We start from the raw sequence: 18800 nt of genomic DNA, 5'->3' as shown, positions 1-18800 counted from the left end.
TTACATAACCATGGGTAGTGGATCTTTTGCCAAAAATAATCTCAAATAAGCTACTCTTGAGGAGATTATGAGATTATCATAATCTGGGCTTTAGATTATATAATCTGAAGTTATAATCTAGGTGTTTGTTTACCTGCTGGATTATTTGCGCTAGCCTATATAATCTAGAGAGATTATAATCCGAAACAAATAGGGCTTTACTCTATTTGATCAAACAGGTGTACATCACGGGGGACACTCAATCAATCGAAACAGTTCCTTGTAGTTCAACTAACTATTCAACATTTCTAATGACACAATGACGGAGAATTTGATCGAATTTAATGCCATATAGTGATGGAACCTATTCAACATTTTTAATGTCTTCAGATTTGGAAGATACTGAGCAAAAACACATCAAAGACATGATGTTTTTAGTTAGTTAGAACAACAGGTTAGAGGAAAGGGAGGATGTAATAAATTCCAACCCAAATTTTACCCTCAAGTCAGAAATCTCAAATTCCCTCGAATCCCCAAATCCTAGCCCTAAGATCCTCAAACCGCACTCACCCAAGCAAACAAATGAAGAGGCTCAATGACATTATTTTGATTGTCGAGCACGTTGACGACCATGGAAAGAGGCGGTGTGGCTACCGGTCTCGCGGGTGCATGCCCCCACGGGTCTTTAGGACACCACCACGAGACTGCTTGATAGTAGTGCGCCCACCCTCATAAGTGTGTCTGCACCGATGAGATGTCGTGTGGGCCGCGCCACCACTCTGCCATGCTCTCTCCCTCACTCTCGCCGGATTTGGGATGGGATGGAGGAAGAGAGGGTTCGGGGAGGGGAAAGTGTTAAGTGAGGGTGAGGAGAAAATGAGCTAGGGGTTTTGGGCGCTAGCAAAATTCTCGTCGTTTATACTCCAGCACGAGGAGTCATGGCCATTAACTTAGTTTTCGCTGGTAAGTTTTGTTTTGCTACCCCAGCTAAATTCAAATTCATGGCGATATTTACTTTGAGAATATTATAAGATGTCGATGCTAAGGTTATTTTAAAAGATTTTATTTCCTTCTAATTCTACTCAAAGGTGATTTAGTATGGGATTAACTTTTTGTTGCCCTAGTATTATGCATGTTTAATTTAAACCAACATTGAATTATTCATGTATACTAATTTAAGTTTGTTTATTTTTGAAGTATTACCATCCAAGATTTCAAACACCTTTAGTGTAATCTCTGGATTTGGGTGATTGAATGCTCTAATTATTCCTCTTCAAGAGAGAAGATTGGCATAGCATTGGCATTAGCTGAAATAGACTATACCATCGATAATGCAAAACATATTGGTCCAGTGTTGAGAGTGGAAGGAACACCTAAGGTAGTTAATAATGTATCCTTAATCATGACAAATGGTTTCAAGCACATAAAATATGAGAGGTAAAGAATACATGATGGTCATAAACTCTACTATAGAGTCAATAAGTGGAGAAATCCTAGAATGTCATAGTGTCAAAGAGTACCTTGACATGATTTAGTAACAATTTGTTGGTTCATCCAAAGTATAAGGTGGAACCTTTATTAAGAGAATCGTTACTAAGAAGTATAATGGCTTCGGCATAAGGGAGCACATATTCAATATGACCAACTTTGAAAATAAGCTCAAGTCTTTTGATATAGAGTTGAAGAATGATTTTGTTGTGCATCCAATATTAGTATCGCTACCTAAAGAATTTGAGAGATTTATTGTAAAATAAGAATCCGTCATCGTCAAAATTGTAGGACTATCATTTCAGCCAAATTTCAAGGAGGGATTGAATGATTAATCCAAAAATAAATTCAATGAGAACCGGCTCAATTGAATGATTAATCTCTACTACTACTTAAAAACGTAGTGTAGGCGTCCACAATAACACTCTGGCGCACGGTTCTGCCAATCCCTGACGCGCCCATCCTCGCGTCTGTCGCGCCGCGTCTCTGCCAAGAATCACGGCCTCTCGCCCCCGCCCCGTCTCTCTCTACGCTCCCCTGATCTCGCGTCGCGCGTCTCCAACACGCCCGTCGCACACGCCCCAATGAGATCCTGGATCCCCTGCGACATCCTCCTCCACCGCGCCATGGCCGCCCCCGACGTCCTCCCCTCCGCGCCGCGCTCGCCCCGACTCGCGATGCGCAAGCCCACCTCCATCGCCGCCGCCACGCTCTCCTCGCACCCGCTAACCCTGCGCGCGTCTTGCTCGTCCTCCTCGGCCTCCACGCCGTCCTCCCCCGCGCCAGTGGAGAGGAGGTTGAGAGGTGACGCCGCAGCAATGACGCCGACGCTATGCTTGCCGCGGCAAACCGTACCTTCGCCATCATCATCCAGATCCAGGTGAGACCCCATCCCTTGTCGCGAATACGGTTGACCAGACGGTGCAGGCCACCTCGGGCAAGCCGACTGTGTGCGTCAGCGACACCCCCCGGGTATCGGCAGCAGCTGCCCCGCCGGCGCCACCACCTTATCCGCGTACCCGCCGTCGCTGAGGAGCGCGCAAACCTGTGAAGCAAAAGCACGGAACCAACAACCGGAACATCAGCAGCAAACCCCAATCAATCTACTGTAGGAGCTGGCAGGCGGTGAACTCAGTTTCATCTTGTCGCCCACGGCCCAGCCGGAGGGGACGTTGGGGCCGAGCGTTCCATGGAATCCTCCTCGGACTACGGCAAAAATGGCGTGGGATGTACCAGTTATTTTTTTAGTGCATCTTAGCTGGGCTAGGTAGAATTACCGCTTTTAGTGCCTCCAGTGCTCCGAGCAAATAATGATTTTCCAGTAACAAATCATTGGGCCATAGCCATTGCTTGCATACTGGACGTTATAGCAGCAGAATTGAATTCCTTTCTTCAATTTCTAATGTAACAATCCCCAATGTTACTCTAATGATGATCTATTTATATTCGTACTATACTATTTTACCAAGCGACATGGTGATTTAGTAAAGCAACACATTATTAATTGGCGGAAGTAAAAATTTGGTGTAACAGAATCGGAGACAACTGGTGTAGGAAGCAAATCCAAGCCGTGCACCAAATTTTTCAGGTTCTAATCTAGCTTAAAATGAACAGTCATCCGGAAACATCTACTATCGTTATTATGCTCTTCTTTTTTTTAAAATTAAAATTTGTTATGTTACTAAATGCTGTGCTTGATGCTAACAAATGGGTCGGTCTAGATTCTGCTACAGGATGGTTTTATCTAATCATTGCTTAAGAACACTCAACGGAGTAAAAAATTGGAATCTACTGCTGTTTATCACTGTGAAAATTGGTGCAACAAGGGAATGTACTGCTGTTTATCACTGTGAAAACCGATGCAACAAGGGAACCTACTGCTGTATATCACTGAAAATCTGAACCATGCAACAATGTTTTCAAGGAAGCAAAACTTCCTCTCAAAAGGAACAATCAGTCAATAACACCATGGAACAGGTTCACTCGAAGAAATCAAGAAGATTAGATTGAACATGGGGACTGTAATCCAATTCCTTGTGAATTGTACCAGTTATTTGTTCAATTGCATTTCCTTATCAATATGGTGCAGTAGTAGTTCTGAACACCTTGAAGCTTGATTATGAATAGCATTTCTATATAAAGCATGATTTCTAAAAGATTAGTTTATATCATTTACTTCAGCTTTTATAGATCTTCTCTGAATAAGCAGTCTGTAGAGTGAGGAAATGGTTTTGCTAGCTGTTCATACCAAATATACGGGTGAAGCAGACTAACACCTAATTATTAGAATTGTTATGTGAGAGTTTCTAAATATGAATTTGAATAGAATCTCAAACTGATTTAATGGGAACTAACACATAGGTTGAAATTTCTGAATATGACTGGCATATGATGGTTTTGACAGTACAATGGTTGTTTATTACCAGGGAACACGGGCCGATGGCATAAAAGAAGTGATCTTGTCTCATGCACATGCTTTGTCCCTTATTGCAGCCGGAGAAGGTAATTTTTTCTTAATGGTTTAATTCTGTATTTATTTTCAGTATTCTGGCTATCATAATCTATATACTACTTAATACAGTAGTGTAGGCCTCCACATCCGTGCAGTGCACGATTCTGCACCCCTCTCCTCCGCGATCCTCCCCAGCGCGCAAATCCCGTCTCCGCGCCGCCATCAAGGGGATCTCCTACCAACAACGGACGCCTGCGCCCCACCCTCCTCCCCACGCTGTCGATGGAAGGTGGCCTCGGATCCGCCCCATCGCGCCTCCTAGGTATGTGCCCGTGCGCCGGGGCCAGGCCATCGACAGCCACAGCCTCACCGAGCGGGTACGCTGTCGGTAGACACCCACCTTTGCTTCGATTCAGCATTATAAATGGGAGAAATCAAGGAGTTCATGCTTTTGTAGCTCAAATTATGGATGAAGATGGAACTGTGTTGCCTAATATCCATATAGCTGATTGTGGCCATAAGATTGGACTGAATGGCGTTGATAATGGGCGGATTTGGTGAGTACTTGTATTTTTTTTGTATTATTATATACATCATTTAATGTATATCATTTCTTACTTTTTTTACTTCTATACCAGGTGGGTGATATGTTAGCATGATAGATAATCCAGATCAGGTCCCCCTCTATCTCTCTCTGAATATGTTAGCAATCTTGATTTCTTATTCTTCTTATTGACGGAGCAAGACCTACATACGACTATTAAAGAAATCCAGAGGAATGACACAGTCGAGGCCGCCACCCACCCCCATCCTTGGTCGCATCTTCCTCGTTTTAGAATCGCCCAGTTGAGTTCCCCAGTCCTCTGTTCTCTTGTGTTAATATTCATATATTCAATTTCATGTTCACATTTCATAACTGCGTATGTTCACCTTATTATACAGTTTGGACCTTTGTCACCTCGGACAACAGAATCCCTGCTACTCTCCCCCCCATAAGGTGCGTGAACTCATATGATGTGTTGCTGTTTTGGTTGATAACTACCAAAGTTTTACTGTTTTCTTGGTCATTAATAGTTTATTGGAATTGACTCTGCAAAATGTTTGTCTGCAGTTTTGTAGATTGTTTTGTCCTACTGCCTACTATCTGACTTGAGGAAGTACCAAGGGGTTTCGGTTCCGTCTTTAGTGGCACAAACAAGATTGGTGATGGTGGTTTCGGTTCTGTCTTCAGTGACGCAAACAAGATTGGCCACTGTACCAACTTAGTTTATTTGACCTGAAAATTGTGAGTCTTATGTTTTGAACTCAACCTTGTGACACTTTTATTTTATTTTCGCAGTCTATCATACGTGGTAATTTGCAATATGCTTATCTAAGTGCACTAAGAAGGCTTTCACTTGATCCTGGTAATCAAACATTCCTCCAACGAGATGTGCAAGGGTGAGTCTGGACTTAACGTATTTGTAAAACTAATTTTACCACCTTGTATTATGGACCCTGTTTATTTTCAAGTTCTCAACTATTCAATACAAGGGGTTGAAGAATTATTTATGATTTCTTGTCTTTAGTTGTCTTTATAAATGTGAAAAAACCAACATTGACGTGACTTCTAAACCGGTTGATGATTTTAATTCATCTCTTCTTTTTTCATGTTTCTGGATTCAACTATCTACCAAGATGAACGGTATTATCAAACATCTACCTGTTCTATGAAAAGAAAATACTGTTGCGGCCATGGGCCTATGTTATTCCACCTATCGTTTCTCTGAAAAAAGTGAGAAATATTGTAGAGGATTGCATAAAGAATGTGAAGAAAAAATGCTATAGGTCTGTGTTGTTCCACCTCTCGTTTACGTGAAACAAGTGAAAAGGATTATAGACGATTGCATGAAGAATGTAAAGCAAAAATGCTACAGGTTGTGTTGTTCTACCTCTTCTTTTCCCTGTTCTTTTTCCGGTCGACAAAATGGTGGTTAAGCTATTGCTATATTGCTAACCTAATTGATTTACAAATTCAGTTTGAGGAACCTTCGTTACAGTGCATGGTTACTTTGTTTCTATGACTTGGATAAATACAGTTACTTCTTTTTGGTGTGCGTGACCACTGAATGTCTTTAAGGTTTGCCTCATGTTGAAGTTGTTTTTCTTCATGTTTTACCATGTTCCTATATATTACTAATAGGGTCTTGGTACAGAGCTATAATCAAGATAGCTGATTTAGTGTATTGTTTGATGTAGATATCTGCGTTAAGGAATTGACATGGGAATTTTTAGCCAGGTAAATTAGCAATCTTTGCTATCTTTAAATTCTGATTCTCAATACCTTGTAGATTCCCTTTCTCTCAAGACTTGCACTTGCTCAGTGTTTAGAAGCAGCTACAAAATCTTGGTAATTAGTTTAACACTGAAAATGTCCTGTTGACTAGGGGATCATATCAAGGAGAGCTTTAGGTGGCCTTTTTTGCTGAAAAGCTTTGCAACTGTTTGCAATGGGTTTAGGAGATATTCTCCGCAATGATATGTCCAGTTTGTCGTGGCATCTATAATTGCAGTATATGCAGAACTAAGAAAGGATGGTTCCCTACTGGTTCTGCATGTAGGAAGGTATATTTAATAACATAATATTCCATTTTACATTTATGTTATTGTAGTTAATTTATGTTAGGAAAAAGCTAGGCTTGATTGGATTCAATGTAGGTAGTATGCATATACCAATTTGTCAGTGATCCAACAATTCTGACAATCTGACATCTTTCTTCATGCAGGCGGTCGGACTTGGGTACAAATCTGTAGCACACTTTCTAATTGCCAAGCATAATAACAAACAAGTGCCACTGATATAGTGAACAACGCGGAGGAGCTCCAATAATCTGATGTGGGAACAGGACCTGCCATGTTTGAGGATAAGAAGATAGGTGATGAGTTCTTTTCCTTTATTGTTGACTGTAAAGATCTGAAGGCATGTACTATTTTGTTGATGGGAGCAAGTTGAAAATTGGTGCCCACTAAAAGTCTGGTGAGTGTCTTAATTAGCAATGTCTTCTAGGTGCCCACTGATGTATCATGAATGCCATTATAGCAATCTTGGTCCCTGTTTGGTGTCCCTGACTGACATGAGTGTTTTTTTGCAGGTGATCTAGCTGGATGAAATTGTCGACAAGGCCATTAGCATCATGCAAGTTACCTCGAAGCATCTCATGTATATATGCAAGAAGCCGCACTCACGGAAAAGGCATTGAGTGCAATAGAGGTGAAGGAACTGCGTGAAGCCCTTTAAGCAATTGCTAAAGGTTTGGACCTAGATTCACTCTTGTGCCAGAGTTTGGTGTAGTCCTCGATTATAAACTGTGTACCATGTTAATGTAGTGACATAGTTTGTATGATGCAATTCATAGTGATGTTGTTTGAAGCTGTTTGTATGGATTATGATGTCTGATGCAGTTTGTATGAACTATGTCATATTATGTTGAATGAAGCTATTGAATGCCCTTATTCTATGATGTATGTAGTATGCAAAGATTCTTGGGAGTAACTTTGTGATCGATCTATTAAGTACGATGACAATTCATATTGATATGTCATCCTTGCAAACGTACAACTTAAACTTATCAATATCGCTAAAAAAGATTAGATTAGTGTATGAGATTAGTGTGTTGTCGATCTATTAAGTTACGATGACAATTCATGTTGATTTATTTCTAAAGAATCAATAGAAAATGTCTGTATAATTTTACATTTGACATTGTTTGTCATGAGTACATCTTTTTTTAGTTGTTTGTTGAAAAAATGGTGGATGCTAAGGTTTGAATCGTGGTCGTTTGGATTAAAACACTCATCCTCTACCTCTGCAGCTCATGTTTCTTTGTGTTATACAAAAGATAGATCGATCAAATATCTAATTTAAGCAAGGTGTACCTGTGTGATATATAGATACTCACAAAACTCACTTTGTGTTATACCTGTGTGATATATAATTTAAGCAAGGTGTACCCTATTTGAGACATTTGTTGGAGTTGTTTTAACACTCACATTTTGTCGAATATTTTGTACGCTGTTGCAACGCACGGGCACATACCTAGTCTAAAAATAAATTTCAAGGAGGGATTGAATGATTAAGCCAAATTTCAAGTCCTGGCTCGTACAACTGGCTCACAGCCATGGAAGATGAAATAAATTCAATGAGTACTAACTGGGTTCGTGGCATTAGAAATTCCTAGGGTGCCAAAATAATAGGATGCACATAGGTATACAGGACAAATTAAAACATGACTTCAATGGGAATTTAGAAAGATTTAAATCAAGTCTTGTAGCTAAAGGCTTGAATTACTCGGAGAGAAGGGGGCGATTATAATGAGACATGCTTGTCCACTTTGACAATAAATTCGTTTAGAATATTTATGGTCATTATCACTCATTATGAGTTAGAGTTGTATCATATGGATGTGAAGACTAACACTCCTTAAATGGAGATTGATCAGTCGAAAACATCACGGCTCAACTCAAAGGTTTTGTCATGAAAGACAGAGAATATAGAATGTCACCTAAAGAAATCAATTTATGGATTGAAATAAGCAACAAGACGGTGGTATCTCAAGTTTGGTATGATCAGTACCAATATTAGGTCAAAACAACTTCATATGTTCCTAGGGTGCCAAAATAATAGATGACAATCATATAGATGAAGAGCCAAAATAACTTCATATATTCCTAGTAGGGTGCCAAAATAATAGGATGCACATAGGTATACAGGACAAAACATGACTTCAATGGGAATTTAGAAAGATTTAAATTAAGCCTTGTAGCTAAAGGCTTGAATTACTCGGAGAGAAGGGATCGATTATAATATTGTCATGCTTGTCCACTTCGACAATAAATTCTTTTAGAATATTTATGGTCCTTATCACTCATTATGAGTTAGAGTTGTATCATATGGATGTGAAGACTAACACTCCTTAAATGGAGATTGATCAGTCGAAAACATCACGGCTCAACTCAAAGGTTTTATCACGAAAGACAGAGAATATAGAATGTCACCTAAAGAAATCAATTTATGGATTGAAATAAGCAGCAAAACGGTGGTATCTCAAGTTTGGTAAGATCATTACCAATCTTAGGTTTGAACCATTCTGTAAAAAGATCTCTCCGTCAGAGGTCTATAATTAACGTAATTTAATAATAGAAATGAAGAAGACAAAAGTGGCCATCAATTCCCTTTTCGTTGCATGCAACTCTCAAGTTAATTTGTCGGTAGAGTGAAAGCAAAGGGATAAGATCTTTGTAGTGGTGGACTGGTGGTGGCCTGCCGGTCCTCTCTTAGCTTGTGTGGGCAACAACAAGACAAAAGCAGATGCATGGGCGACGACACATGTCCAGCACAAGCTACACACGCGTGCTAGCAGATGAATTAATAACACTTGGGACTTCATTCTCTCGCTGTCGTACGTTTCACATGTCCAGTTTTCTTTTTTTTAAATCCTTTTCGTAAAAGAAGAGATAGCAATAGGTACACCTGTCGACCGTATGGCCGGCCGGCCGGACGCCTAACAAGACAAGACAACCGGAATTCATGCATCCAAGCATGTTACCAATAATAATAATATATGATGATAGATGGCGGCACTGATCACTTTCAGAGAAAAAGGGGCAAAGAGATGGACCACGTACGAGAGCAGCCAGAGTTCAGCACGAGCTTCTCACCTTCAGAAAATCTCGTCCCTGTTCTCCACACACTTGCTAGAATAATCGAACAAAAACCCTAGCGCATCTCCACATCGTCGGATAGAGAACGGTTTTAATGTGTTCATCATGCTTCGAATTCTTCCTTGGCACTATTGTGATGCTTCACAGATTGATATTTTTTTTCGTGTTCAGATGAGAAGCTAAACCCGAGTTACATTTGACCATAAGAATAGTTCTTTCACAGTATATATAGTAGCACATGAAATACTTCTTCATCATCTATCCCAAAAGAGAAGAGGCCTCACATATATACTGCCGATTCCATTGGGCTTCGATTCCAAATGGGACACAAAAAGGTCTGGTGGTTTTCAAGAAGGAAGATTTGGCTACTTCATAGTGAATGGGAGGTCTGATGATTTTCATACTATCTGGTATTTCAAGAAGGGAAATCTGATGATTTTCATATCTAGTCAAGGGAGATTAGAGGCATGCTTGATTTAATTTGTGCCTGGAGTTAACCAAACCAAAAACTGGCTAACTACTGGGTAAGACCAAAATGAGGACAAATTAAAGATGTTATTAGAGTACCTTCAGAAGTCTGTATATAGTTTACTTATATATTATTACACATATATACCGCGAGCTCGTTGTCGAGTGCTAGATCGTTTCACATGTCCAATTTTCCTTTTTTCCTTTTCACAGAAAGAAGAGATAGATAGGTACACCTGTCGACCGCCTGGCCGGCCGGGCGCCTAACAAGACAAACGAATCAGCCGGAATTTATGCATCCAAGCATGATACCAAGAACCAATAATAATAATATCTGATAGATGGCACTGATCACTTTCAGAAAAAAACTAGGGATTTTATATATGAAGTTGAGATAGGGAATTGTGAACGCAGTCAACCTAAGCCCAGTTTGTCCAGACGCCTGGGTCCTGTAAGAACGACGGCTCGGCCCATAACTGAACCAGGACGACCGGGAGAGCCACCGTATGGCAAAAGGAACCCATCTAAGCCCACGTTCCTATTCAGCAAAGGCCAGGCCCAAGGCCCGGTCACAGAGTAGGGTTTCTTCCACGCCTGCCACACCTCGCTATGTATATATAGTATCCACCCTCGGCCGCACCTTAGATTTCCCAACTTTTTGTTCCTCGCGCCGCCGCCGCCGCCGCCGTGACGGAAGGAAGAGGAGGAGCAAGGAGCACGACGCGATGGGCCACTCCAACGTGTGGAACTCGCACCCTAAGAACTACGGCCCTGGCTCCCGCGTCTGGTAACTATCCCGCGACGCTCCTTTCTCTGTATAGCAGGATCTCGGTTCTTTTCGCTTTTTTAGAATGTGGACGACCTGCTTGTGATAGGGACTCCATGGATCTGTTAAGGTCCTCACTCTTTTTTTATGGTTAGCTTAGGCCCTGTTTGTTTCAGATTATAATCTCTCCAGATTATATAATCCAGCGCAAATAATCCAATAGGTAAACAAACAACTAGATTATGGGTTCAGATTATATAATCTAAAGCCCAGATTATGATAATCTCATAATCTCCTCAAGTGTAGCTTATTTGAGATTATTTTGGCAAAAGACCCACTACCCATGTTTATGTAAATAGAAATTACAATATATGTCATCCTTCTTTTCCCACCTCAAATAAACAAACAAGTGTGTTGTTGTCTTTGTGAATAATCTATATTTATATAATCTAAACTACCAAACAACTACATTTAGATTATAATATATCTAGATTATAATCTAAATTATATATTTTAGATTATAATCCAGATTATATAATCTATAAGCTGCCCTTAGTCCCCCGTAAAGCTCTGGAAGAATTAGGTTTCTTGGATTAGCCTGTTGCTACTGAGATTTGATGTGCATCTCTCGTATAAACTCTGCTATCTTGTTAAAAATCAGAAGTCTTTGTATCCTTTAGTTTAGTATCTCAGTTCAATGTGGGGTAATTTCAGCTGGTTATATGTAGCAGCTGCTTTGGTCTGCTGTTTGGTGGTCTTACTCATGGCTGTTTGATGAAATAACCTGATTGATTTTTAGCTGATATATTCTATGATTATGTTCTATTAATGAGTATGCGTTTGGTCTGTTGTATTGTGCATTTATGCCATAATGTGAGACTTAAGCAGCACAAAGGGCTCTTGTTTTTAATGGATTGCGATTTGTTAAAAAGATGTGGAAATAGACCGTTTTTTACCTTTATGTGCAAAGAGTTTATTTCACAATACAACAAATTAGCCTCGGTAACTCTTTATGTTTGTGGTTTTGCAGCCGGGTCTGCGCGAACCCTCACGGTCTGATCAGGAAGTACGGGCTCATGTGCTGCAGGCAGTGCTTCCGCAGCAACGCCAAGGACATTGGTTTCATCAAGGTGTACATTCTTGTGCATTAAAACTCGTTCTTGAGATTAATTTGCTCTGGATTAATAGAAATTTGATATTAAGTTAATAGTTTAGTTTTGTGCTTATCTAATGCAAATCGTTTGAATTTTCTACATGGCTTCAATTGCCTTCCATCTAGATATGTCAAGCTAGCAGTTGTTCTGAGTGTGACTACATCAGCTCTTGTCTGATATTTTTTCTTGCACCTGCAGTACCGTTGAAGAGGCCACTGTGCTGCTGTGGAGAACTTCCTACATCAAAGAAATGGGTCCTTCATTAGAAGGCCTAATTTATGCGCTTTAGCTTTTTGTTCAGAACTTGAGACTCATGTGTTAAACTCGACTTGTTAAAGTTTTGATGGCTACTTTGTGCTTGTTGGACCAGCTATAATCAGAAGATTGAAATTTTCTCACTCATGATGTTTGTTCTTATCCTGCGTGTATGCTCAGTTTTCTTTCTTGAGTTACTGTATTACCTGGGTAACTGTTCCTCACTTCATGGATGATTCTGCTGAAGTTGAATGATGACTATTGTACTCAAGTGTATATGCTGAGATTGAAAATTTCTGCTACATACATAGTTTTACCTTGGTAAAAGTTTTCCTCTTAGATTCTGAGTAGCATCACTCAAGTTAACCCACTCATTGTCCTACTAAAATTCTTATAGGAGTGAACGGTTAGATTGCTTTATCATAAATTCATAACTCATCATATCTAGATTGCATTTTAAGAATAAGCCCTGTAGCTAACATAAACAAGCCCCTATTATGCTCTAACCCGTTCAACATTGTCCCAGAACTTCTATTTTGTATACGTTCTTCACCCTCATCCATCTCTGGTCCTATGCTTGTGGGTAGTAGTGCAGTTCTATGCTTGGAAATAGTGCAGTCCTCCTGATCAGATAACCGAACCATGGTTGTATGATTTAATACAGAGAATTGAACTCGTGCTCTAAAATATGCAAGCATACTGTTTATACAAAACAGTCCTATGCCAACAGGTTTCTACCTTCCAATGCTTCTTGGGTATTGGCATCGGCCAACTGAATCATTTCTACTCATTGGCAGTCATCAGCTGAGTTATTTCTGCTGATCGGCAATCTGGCATGCTCAGTTTTCTTTCTGCTGATATGTGGAACCTGTATCCTAGAAGAATTGAGATGAGAATACTATTGTAACAAAACATTGATAAGATTGCACTTGGTTTTTGTTTGAATAGGGTTTTGATTATGTTTTCCCCCTCTTGTCCCGAATGGACCAACAGGGTTGATGCCCCACCGGTTTGTGAAAAGGTTATCATGAGTTTCCATGAAATACAGCCAACAGCTGTTTTGTCAAATTCTTAGGGCTTGTTTGGAAGAAGTGAAGTATTTTTGTAGTTTCTATGCAATACCATAGTTTTGGGTAATACCGTAGTATTTTATGTCATGAGATGTTTAGTTGCATTCTCGAAAACTATGTTTTCAAAACCATAGTATTCTAGTCACCATGTTATTTTTAGAGTATTAAAAACTCCACTACGACGCAAAGTTTTAATGATATGGTTAGCTTTTGTCTAATACCATAGTTTATAATGTTGTATCCAAATAATATTTCTCAAAACTATGATATTTTTGGAATTGTCAAAACTACATTATTATTATTATGACAATTGCAAAGTACAATATTGTAAAACTATGATTTTGAGAAACATTGTTGACAAAGATGCCCTTAGTATATATGTGCTCCATGTGAGTCACATTATGGGGACAATATTTGGTTCATCATGAAGAGGGTGTTGTGCTGCTGTGATTTGATTGTCTACCCAGTCACCCTGAATGTAAAAAATGTAGTGTTTATGATTGCATTTATGTTTTGATGTTGCATAAAGGAAAACATTCTGGATTATTGTTTCGTCTTACACCAAAAAATATCTTTGTCCTATATAATTACAGGTGATAATGTTGTCGAACTAGATGATTAAATGTTTTGATATGATTCTAAATCTCTTCCTTAGAAGCTACCTGAATTCTGAGTCTTCGCTGTGAAGCTGGACATAAATTTTATCCTTATGAACAGCAGCATGTACTGGCTTGGGTGCATAATTCAGTTGAATATAGGCAATGTGGCAGAACGATGTTGGCGTGGTTTCTTAATTAATGTCTGCGTGATTCAGTTGCCATATATGTCTCTGAACCTCATTGCTTAATCAGTTAATCCTGTGTTAATATCTGGCATAGCAACACTTGTCCTACTATTGGATTTACGCGTCTCTTGTCGTTTCATAAAAAAAAGGGGCCAGTCCCATCTGCCGTCCATGCATCTCTTGGCTCTGGAATCATCTGCTGATTTAATATCCTTGTTCCATCTGTAATCAGGTGGAATAAAATTCATCGGTCGTGGGTCATTAATGTCCGGATGATCCTTTCAAGGCAGCAACTAACCGAAGGACAGCTTGCTAGGTTTTTATACATATGGATTACTTAATGGCTTGATCTTGTCTGATTAGGTAGCCTCTGCATTTATCCTGTTTTATGTTGTTCTGAAGCGTTTCAATCTTGCACAAGGGCTCGACTTCTGTTGAAAAGCTTCAGCCCTGCTGTAGCCTGTAGGTATGTTGCATGCACATCATGAATATTTCTCTCAAGTGAGAAACCACCAGAAAGATTGCTCTGAGATTGCCACTTTTTAATGAACTCCCAGCACTTGTCCTCCATGATCACCTACAATTCTATATTTCTTATATAGTCCAGCTCCTACAATTATGCTGATCTTTCAAACTAACATCTCCTTCCTCATCTTCGGACTCTATAGTCTCCTGACACAACTTCAATTTGCTATTTATTTATATCCGACTTTCATCAACTATCACTACATCGTCTGTAAAAAGCATATACCAAGAGGTATCCTTTTTATGTCCATTGTGACCTCATCTATCACCAAGAAACATTCATAATCGACTATTATGTAGTCCAATTCATGTTCGGAAGTCGTTCACCTCGTCACTTGTTCGAACACAAGTCACAACATTTTTGTACATGTTCTTAACAAGCCTAACGTACTTCATTGCAACTCTTTATATTTGTTCAAAGCCCAATACATAGCACTTTTTGTATCTTATTATAAGCTTTCTTCGGGTTGATGAAAATCATATTTAGGTTTTTTCTCCGTAATGTAGTGCTTCACTTGTCATATTAAGAAAATGGGAAAATGGCTTTCATAGTTAACTTTTTAGACATGAAACTAAATTAATTTATAGAGATCCTCGTTATTTCTCTAAGACGATGATCGACAACTCTCTCCTATATGCTATCTATTACTGCCTGGGAGATTTGGAATCTGAGGAATGCTGCTATCTTTAGAGATTCTGCTGCATCTTTTACGCTTTGGAGGTTTTGCTTCAATTGAAACTCCTGATGCATAGAATAAACTCGGATCTTAGCTTGGCGATTTCATTGTGGCTTGCCTCTTTATAATTGCTTCTTTTTTTTCTGTCTCCTTTTGCTTTACACTCTTTCGTTTTTGCACAGTTCCTCTTTTTTATTTAATATATACCACTGTAGGGTTTTTCTACAGTTTTATTGGTAAAAAACAACTCTCTCCTATAGTTTCATAGTAGCCCAATCAAGTTGCATATCATGTTTAAAAAAATGTGGATCATTTAATGATCGCCTCAATTATCAGTCATCTCTTTTGTGAGATGAAGAATTTCTAACACATTGATTCTCTTGGAACCTTCAGGACACAACGAGGTAGTGTTGCCTCTTAATACCACTCAACAGGCAAATGATTTCATATGTGATCTTTCTAGTATCTAAACAGGAAGATCACGAGGGATGGGGTTGTGATGCATCGGACATAAACTATTGTCGCCTTAGTTGTCATTCTAGTCTTATTAAGACTAGGATGGAACTCGACTCAAATTTATATCTGAAAATATTCCCCAATAGTGTGGTATAAAAGTGCCCTTACGTGTACTGTGTTTACAGAGATAATACCAGGAACACTTGCCACAGAGCTTAGGAGTACTAGAGTGTAGAACTGAAGGTTCTGTCAGCAGAATGGAAGCAAACTGTGCATCCATTTGGAGCGAGGAATCTGAGACGATTGCTCACCTGCAGTCGATGTTCTGGAGCGGCAGCAATGCTGATGCCTGCCTTTCTTCTCCCAACAGCAGTGCCAGTTCTTGTGTTGAACCCAGCACGTCGCCTACTGCCTTGTTCCTTCCACTCGCTGAAAATCAGCGCTGCGATAAAGAGCAATGTCAGAACACTGGTGCAGTTCGGTGCTTTGGTCACAAGAGCCAGGTTTTGGCTCCAATCACTAATGAAGTTACAGCAAACAAGAGGGTATGTCTTATGGATGAGAATAGGAAGAGTACGGATGCTAAGAGACCATGCACTGTTCCTCCCTGGGTAAGTGAAGCTAACATGCTGGAATTTCGATTTCATACCTCAACTTTTATAACATCATGTGTTGTCGAAAAGGAAAAGGCTGTTGTGACATTATTTTTGGGTTCCATTTTTGTAGGTATCGAGGAAAAATTCCATTGCTCCTGCTGATGAGATCAATACCACCGAGCCTGTCAACAAGAGCTGTTCCTGGTGCTGCAGCTCTGAAGATGATTCAGCTGGTGCATGCGAGGAACCTATTGTTCTGAAACAAAGTACCAGCTCAAGAGGTCCTAGCCGCTCCTCAAAGGATTCACAGAGCCTCTACGCAAAGGTCAGAAGCACTCAGCGTAAATTTCACAGTGATCACTGAACCTGCATTTTTTTGCTGATGGTTTAGTTATACTACATAACAGAGGAGAAGGGAGAGGATCAATGAAAAACTAAGGACGCTACAGCAGCTAATTCCTAATGGCACCAAAGTATGCTCTTTTGTTTCGTATGTGGTCATCCTCAACTTCTTCGCTACCGAATTGTGTTTTCTTTTTTGGGCCGAGCAATTTGCGCAAACTTTTTATGTGAACACCGACTAAAGACAGGTTGGTCTGCATTTGCAGGTTGACATGAGCACTATGCTGGAGGAAGCAGTTCAGTACGTCAAGTTTCTGCAGCTGCAAATAAAGGTAGTTTTGTGCGTCTTGAGTCAAGTTAGGTCAACATAGGAAGAAAGTTTCAGTTCACAACAAAAAAACTCACAATTCTAGTTCTCAATCTTTTGCGACACCAACCTGTACAAAAATCACGAGGCTTGACTAAAGATTCACTCACAATTCTTTCAGGATACTTCAGCTAAAGGTTCCCTGTATTTTCAGAACCATCACGCCATTTTTTTTTCAAAACTAAAGCATTTACCATGAATAACGTATTGTATATAGTCCTGTTAGTTAGTTGTTTTTTTTAAAAAAAAAACTAATTTCAAGTGTAGGCGCATATGACTCTCATCTACCTTCCCTTTCCCCCCCTAACAGCTCTTGAGCTCTGAAGAGACATGGATGTACGCACCTCTTGCCTATACCCACCTCGGTCCAAATGTTGCTGTGAACCAACCATGACCGTCTGGAAAGTACTGTCTGAACTGATGAGAAGGATGGGAGCTAAAAGTGCCCGCTATGCTGCTGCCAACGTTGCTCCATCTGCTCTTAAATCTGCCATTGAATTGACCCTGACTTCTCATTCTTCAGTTGCTCCTAGCTTGCAAGTGTGAGCAAGAAGTTCATTTGGAATAAAAATCGGACCATGGGTTCCCTTTTGTCATATAAGATATCTACAGTTCACAATGATGAGATCTTGTGGCCCCTCTCTCTACTCTTGTGCCTTGAAATTGAAACGCTGAAGCTGAAAGCGTCGGATTTTCTCTAGTGACCACCTCAGGGAGAACTTGTGTGATTCCTTCTCGGCCCCCTAAAATCTGTGAAAAAATTGCAAACTTGTACGTCAGGGGAGATCGAGATTCGTTAAAAAAATGGATCTTTTTTTTCGTAGGGTGCATTTAGTTTTTGGATCAAACTAGAACCACAGTTGCTTTTTGCACGTACGACGAAGCTGCTGTGTATCGATAGCTCCCATGGTCAGGACAAGTGCTATCAGCACTACGATGGTGGATCATGACTTGTGACTTGTTAATTTGAGGGTTGAGGCAATGCCGGTAGGCCTTGTCTATTTTATTTCTTCTTTTTCTTCTTTATTTTTTTTTTCTGTTGTGTTTGTATTTGGTCTAATTTTAGACCCTCCTTCTTAATTCAATGATACGCAGCTTTCCTGCGTGTTCGAAAAAAAAGGGTTGAGGTACACAAAAGCTGCACCAATCATTTGGCATTGTGCCATGCATGCATGTTTGCCACATAGAATTAGTCTATGCTTGTTTACACAGGTTCCTGCTAGAACAGATATGTTTTCACTGAATCTGGCATACCAAATTTCCTCTTGCAGGCTTATAGCATGCCCAGTTTTACTTTTACACAGCTAGCTCTTACAGTGTCATGTAGGAGGCTGATGCAGAATAAAAAGTTTTTTGAACGAAAACGGCAGGAGCTCTGCCCATTATTTAAGGGGAAAGAGTTTAGAGAGTACAAACAACGGTCTGAGACCGGACAAGCCACACCCGAGCACGCTCAAAGGGAGGCTAATCCCCACACCCTAAATCCTCCAGGTAGGGATGAAAGTGGTAATCCGAACTGTTAGGACAAATTTAATATTTTACAATAGATATGTATAAAATTTGATGATGATATTTCTTTATGTTATTAAGCACATTAGTACAAATATGAATAAAATATTACATAAATTTTTTTATGTATTATTTGGTCCCTACAACACAAATAGTTGAAAAAATTACCGAATTTGTTTTCGAATCCATGCCGAAGTTTATATCTATTATTT

At 39.8% G+C, this 18800-nt stretch overlaps 2 protein-coding genes and 1 long non-coding RNA gene across 6 annotated transcripts; all 3 read left to right on the top strand.

The window, feature by feature from the left end:
• Nucleotides 1-4051: 4051 nt before the first annotated feature.
• LOC103652760 (uncharacterized) lies at nucleotides 4052-7408 on the top strand. 4 transcript variants are annotated; one of them, XR_002268666.2, is made up of 10 exons: nucleotides 4052-4296; nucleotides 4377-4476; nucleotides 4558-4764; nucleotides 4862-4916; nucleotides 5031-5173; nucleotides 5259-5359; nucleotides 6158-6197; nucleotides 6346-6523; nucleotides 6685-6935; nucleotides 7051-7408. It is a non-coding gene; the product is annotated as an uncharacterized lncRNA (long non-coding RNA). The 4 variants fall into 4 exon arrangements; XR_565052.3 differs by having other exon boundaries at nucleotides 5597-6197; XR_002268665.2 differs by having other exon boundaries at nucleotides 5259-6038.
• A 3322-nt stretch (nucleotides 7409-10730) lies between these two features.
• LOC100303896 (40S ribosomal protein S29-like) lies at nucleotides 10731-12422 on the top strand. The gene is made up of 3 exons (NM_001165484.2): nucleotides 10731-10874; nucleotides 11884-11983; nucleotides 12206-12422. The coding sequence occupies exons 1-3, from the start codon at nucleotides 10813-10815 to the stop codon at nucleotides 12212-12214; spliced, it is 171 nt and encodes a 56-aa protein (NP_001158956.1). The 5' UTR covers nucleotides 10731-10812; the 3' UTR covers nucleotides 12215-12422.
• A 1197-nt stretch (nucleotides 12423-13619) lies between these two features.
• LOC103652759 (transcription factor bHLH139) lies at nucleotides 13620-18597 on the top strand. Its single transcript, XM_008679730.3, has 5 exons — nucleotides 13620-16385; nucleotides 16501-16695; nucleotides 16778-16843; nucleotides 16979-17044; nucleotides 17390-18597. The coding sequence occupies exons 1-5, from the start codon at nucleotides 16032-16034 to the stop codon at nucleotides 17471-17473; spliced, it is 765 nt and encodes a 254-aa protein (XP_008677952.1). The 5' UTR covers nucleotides 13620-16031; the 3' UTR covers nucleotides 17474-18597.
• The last annotated feature ends 203 nt before the right edge of the window (nucleotides 18598-18800 follow it).

The sequence above is a fragment of the Zea mays genome, chromosome 4 (assembly GCF_902167145.1).
Source record: "Zea mays cultivar B73 chromosome 4, Zm-B73-REFERENCE-NAM-5.0, whole genome shotgun sequence".
Lineage (NCBI taxonomy): Eukaryota > Viridiplantae > Streptophyta > Magnoliopsida > Poales > Poaceae > Zea > Zea mays.
Note: the sequence above shows the minus strand (reverse complement) of the source record. Positions and strands in the feature narration are given on the sequence as shown.